This window comes from Pygoscelis adeliae, unplaced genomic scaffold, assembly GCF_000699105.1.
Source record: "Pygoscelis adeliae isolate BGI_AS28 unplaced genomic scaffold, ASM69910v1 Scaffold121, whole genome shotgun sequence".
Classification (NCBI taxonomy): Eukaryota; Metazoa; Chordata; class Aves; order Sphenisciformes; family Spheniscidae; genus Pygoscelis; species Pygoscelis adeliae.
The window spans coordinates 5,464,345-5,468,776 of NW_008824359.1; the positions used below are offsets into that span (position 1 = coordinate 5,464,345).

The 4,432-nt window shown below is 45.2% G+C and overlaps 1 protein-coding gene across 1 annotated transcript in view; it reads right to left on the bottom strand.

Annotated features, from left to right (window-relative positions):
* The window catches only part of LOC103913266 (cytochrome P450 2K1-like), a 9,425-nt gene extending 7,825 nt beyond the window's left edge, over window positions 1-1,600 (bottom strand). Inside the window, exon 1 of the mRNA XM_009319745.1 lies at window positions 1,415-1,600. Within this exon, the coding sequence (XP_009318020.1) occupies window positions 1,415-1,600 (186 nt within the window). The remainder of the gene's footprint in view (window positions 1-1,414) is intronic.
* Between the last annotated feature and the right edge of the window lie 2,832 nt (window positions 1,601-4,432).

The window sequence follows — 4,432 nt, forward strand, 5'->3', positions numbered from 1 at the left end:
TCTCTCCCCCATCCCACCAGGGCTGGTGGAGTGAGCAAGTGGCTGGGTGGGGCCCAGTTGCCGGCTGAGGTTAAACCACGACACTGTCTCAGAGACAATGTTTGGCCTAAGCTGGTACCTTTTTAGCTTGTACAGGCAGATTTATTTTCATATAACTCAATTGTCCCGATACTCCTGACAAAAGGAGGGGGTTTTCCTGACTGCACTTATTTTCTAGTGTCTTTACACAGAGAAAGAGAAGACAATGGTTCAGCATCGATATGCAAAGTGCTTAGCAACTGGTAAGCAAGTCCAGCTAACTATATGAAATAACATAGCAGCAGCGACATGTGTCTGAATTAAGAGTAGCTTCTTTGATGGTGATACTGTTATCCCAGACTGCGGTAGCTGCGGCAGAATATGATCTTTTCAAAGGGTGTTCTCCAGTAAGGACTTTCCAATGCTTGCAATGGTGATGCTTAGGGTGAGCATATGGTCTCCAGTCGCTTTTACACACTAAGTATGTGTGACTGTTAAACCTTGAGTTAAGATCAAGTCAGAGAACCAATCTCCTCCATTAGAATGCATTCACTGAATTACAGCAGAGACATGCTGGTTCTGCTGGCCCGAGAAGAGATGGAGCTTGATTTTGCCAACACAATTAGGCTGCATTGGATAGCTACAGTGATTTTCCAGATACTGCATCTGAGTGGTCTTTTGATTTGTGGATGTAACATACACACAGATATGTAGGTGTAAATATTCCTTTTAAAATCATCAGCAAGGAGGACATGTAATTTCAGTGTCTAAGTAGAAAAAACTCGAAGAAAGGAGCAGGTTCACAGAAGTCTTCTGACTCAAAATCAGGGAAGTCTTACAATAAACTAGGTAAAGAAAGCACTAGAAGAAAACTGAAAGATTTATTACTTTGATTTGCTTAGATCTTTGCTGTATAGTCTGCAACTGTTGGCCCTGAATATTAAGAGTATATAGTTATCTTCAGCTTTTGGGGAAGAAAGGAGGAAAGGGAGATGGGAAGGGTTGCGAAATCAGTGAAGGCAGGAAGCTGCAGTCGCAACCCCAGACACATCAATCAGTGGAAGGTGGAGGGAGTTAGACCACATATCAAAATGCCTCCTTATTCAGTTACCTTTTCTCAAAATTACCACAAAAATAATGTGAGCACTTGTTATTAATTTGAGAGTTTTTTAAGGCTGAAACCTAGATGCATGAAGTTGCACAGAGAAAGTATTACAGTAAAGAACAAATCTCGCTGCACTCGAAGTTTTCTGCTCAAATATCTGTCTCCTGTCCCTCACTAAGGGTCATCTGTGGATGCAACACGTCCAGTGCAATAGGAGAAACTCTTACATCTTGGACTATGGGGCTTGGAGATATGTGCAATTATGGGACCAATAGAAAAGATAATGACTACCTGTAGATAAGTCCTGTAGGGTCTCTTCAAATCAAACAAATGCAGATTTCCAATGATAGGTAATGCTCTTGGTCCTGGGGGAAAATTCTTTCTTCGGTGGTTGTTCCAGAAACCTCCCATTTTCAAAACAGATAGAAAAGTGAGGATGAACACTAAACCAATGGAAGTGCAGCTGGTCCAGTCCATCTCTATTCAGCCAAATATTTGCTACAGAAGAGAAAAGAGAAAATGTGAACTCTGTATCTCTGTCCTCCTGCAAAAATTTCCCATGAGAGACGTTTGTACTAGCCTATAGACCTCTTTCCCAGTGAAGGGTATGTTTTTCTTGCGATTGGTGACTGCTTTAGTTGTCTTCCCCTTTGCTTGCTAATGAATCCTCAGTACAGTACAGACACAGGTAAATGTTTGCTAGCCAAGCACGTGTTGACTGGGTGAGCGTGTCCAAGCATGAAAGTCCAAGAACATGGAGAACCACAGGTCGTCAACCCGGGGTTTGGTATAAAAGTCATAAATTCTGCATGCTCTTCAGGTTACTGATTAATTATATTTTCATCATTAGTACAGGCACAGCCTTGATGATACCCTGAGAACTGAAATCAGAATGCCAATGCCCAAGTGATTAGTGAGCAGAGATTTTTTTTTTTTTTTTAAATGCTTAGGAATTGGTATAACTTTGCTTCCATTGAATTCACTGGTAATTTCAAATCACAGAATCACAGAATGGTTGAGGTTCGAAAGGACCTCTGGAAGTCATCTGGTCCAACCCCCCTGCTCAAGCAGGGCCACCGAGAGCCAGTTGCCCTAGACTATGTCCAGACAGTTTTTGAGTATCTCCAAGGATGGAGACTCCACAAACTCCCTGGGCAATCTGTGCCAGTGCTCGGTCATTCTCACAGCAAGAAAGTGTTTCCTGATCTTCAGAGGGAACCTTGTGTGTTTCAGTTTGTGCCCGTTGCCTCTGGTCCTGTCACTGGACACCACTGAAAAGAGCCTGGCTCTGTCTTCTTTGTACCCTCCCTCCAGGTGTTTATACATACTGATAAGATCCCCCTGAGCCTTTTCTCCTCTAGGCTAAACAGTCCCAGCTCTTTCAGTGTTTCCTCATATAAGAGATGCTCCAGTCCCTTCAGCATCTTGGTGGCCCTTTGCTGGACTTTCTCCAGTATGCCCATATCTCTTTTGTACTGGGGATCCCCGAACTGGACACAGCACTCCAGGTGTGGCCTCACCAGTGCTGAGTCGAGGGGAAGGATCACCTCCCTTGACCTGCTGGTAACACTCCTCCTAATGCAGTCCAGGATACCAGTAGCCGCCTTTGCGGCAATGGCACGTTATTGCTTCATGTTCAGCTTGGTGTCCACCAGGACCCCCAATTCTTTTTCTGTCAAACTGCTTTCCAGGTGGGTGGTCCCCAGCATGTACTGGGGGGTTGTTTGCCTGACGTTGTTTCTCCCCAGGTGCAGGACTTTGCACACTTCTCCTTGTTGAACTTCATGAGGTTCCTGTCAGTCCATTTCTCCAGCCTATTGAGGAGCATCTAGATGGTGGCACAACCTTCTGCTGTATCAGCCACCCCTCCCAGTTTGGTGTCATCAGCAAACTTGCTGAGAGTACACTCTGCCCCATCATCTAAATGATTAATGAAGACATTAAACAGGACTGGACCCAGTATTGACCCCTGGAGTACCCTGCTAGTTACTGGCCTCCAGCTGGACTTCACACCGCTGATCACTAGCTTCTGGGCCTGGCTTTTCAGCAAGTTTTTAACCCACTTCACTGTCTGCTCATCTAGCCCATACATCAACTTGTCTATGAGGATCTTATGGTAGATAGTGTCAAAAGCCTTACTGAAGTCTAAGAAGACTTCTTGTGACTAAGACAACTTGTTTTTGTGACTAAAAAGCTACTGCAGGGGTGTATGAGAAAGACGTTGGAGAGGCCTAAGAGGTGCCACAGGACTGGTTTGCTCAGGTCCTGCTGGGAGCACAGCACTGGTTGTCTGTTCCAGGCACGGATGCACCCCCAGAAGCCATTTCAGGTGTGAAAGAAGATCTTTACAGCTTTGAAGACAACATTGGCAACTGTTTGATTTGAAATGGAGAAGGACTTTTTATTTTTCTGTGTTTTTACCTTTATCATTAATATGCACATTATTCTGTAGTAAACTAAATTAATTTTAACTTCCAGGCAGCATATAACCACATGGCATTACCTGAGAGCCCTCTATGCATCTGCACTGCAGTCCTGCATCAGGTGAACATCTTATGTTTCCTTGTCTCAGGTTAAGCTGTTCAGTTATATTTCTGTGTGCAGGTGTTGTGTCTGCATTTAGGGCACTGGTGCAGGGTTAAATTGTGTAATGGACCATTGTCACTAGGCAGTTTGGATGTAGCTGTGCTGGAGGTGCGGAAGGTGAAAGCTTTTGGGTTTTTGTGTGTGTATGTATAGATCAGCGCAGTACCTTTTGAGGTCTGGCCCAGAGACTGGCCCCAGCCTTTTTCATCAAGGATGTGGTGGGTTGACCCTGGCTGGACACCAGGTGCCCACCAAAGCTGCTCTATCACTCCCCTCCTGAGATGGACAGGGGAGAGAAAATATAATGAAAGGCTAGTGGGTCGAGGTAAGGACAGGGAGATCACTCACCAATTACCGTCATGGGCAAAACAGACTCAACTTGGGGAAATTAGTTTAATTTATTACCAATCAAATCAGAGTAGGATCATGAGAAAATAAAAACTAAATCTTAAAACACCTTTCCCCCACCACTCCCTTCTTCCCGGCTTAACTTTACTCCTGAATTCTTGACCTCCTCCCCTCCCAGCGGCGCAGGGGTACAGGGAATGGGGGTTGCGGTCAGTTCATCACACGTTGTTTCTGCCGTTCCTTCCTCCTCAGCGGGAGGACTCCTCACACTCTTCCCCTGCTCCAGCAGGGTGCCTCCCGTGGGAGACAGTTCTCCACAAACTTCTCCAACATCAGTCCTTCCCATGGGCTGCAGTTCTTCATGAACTGCTCCAG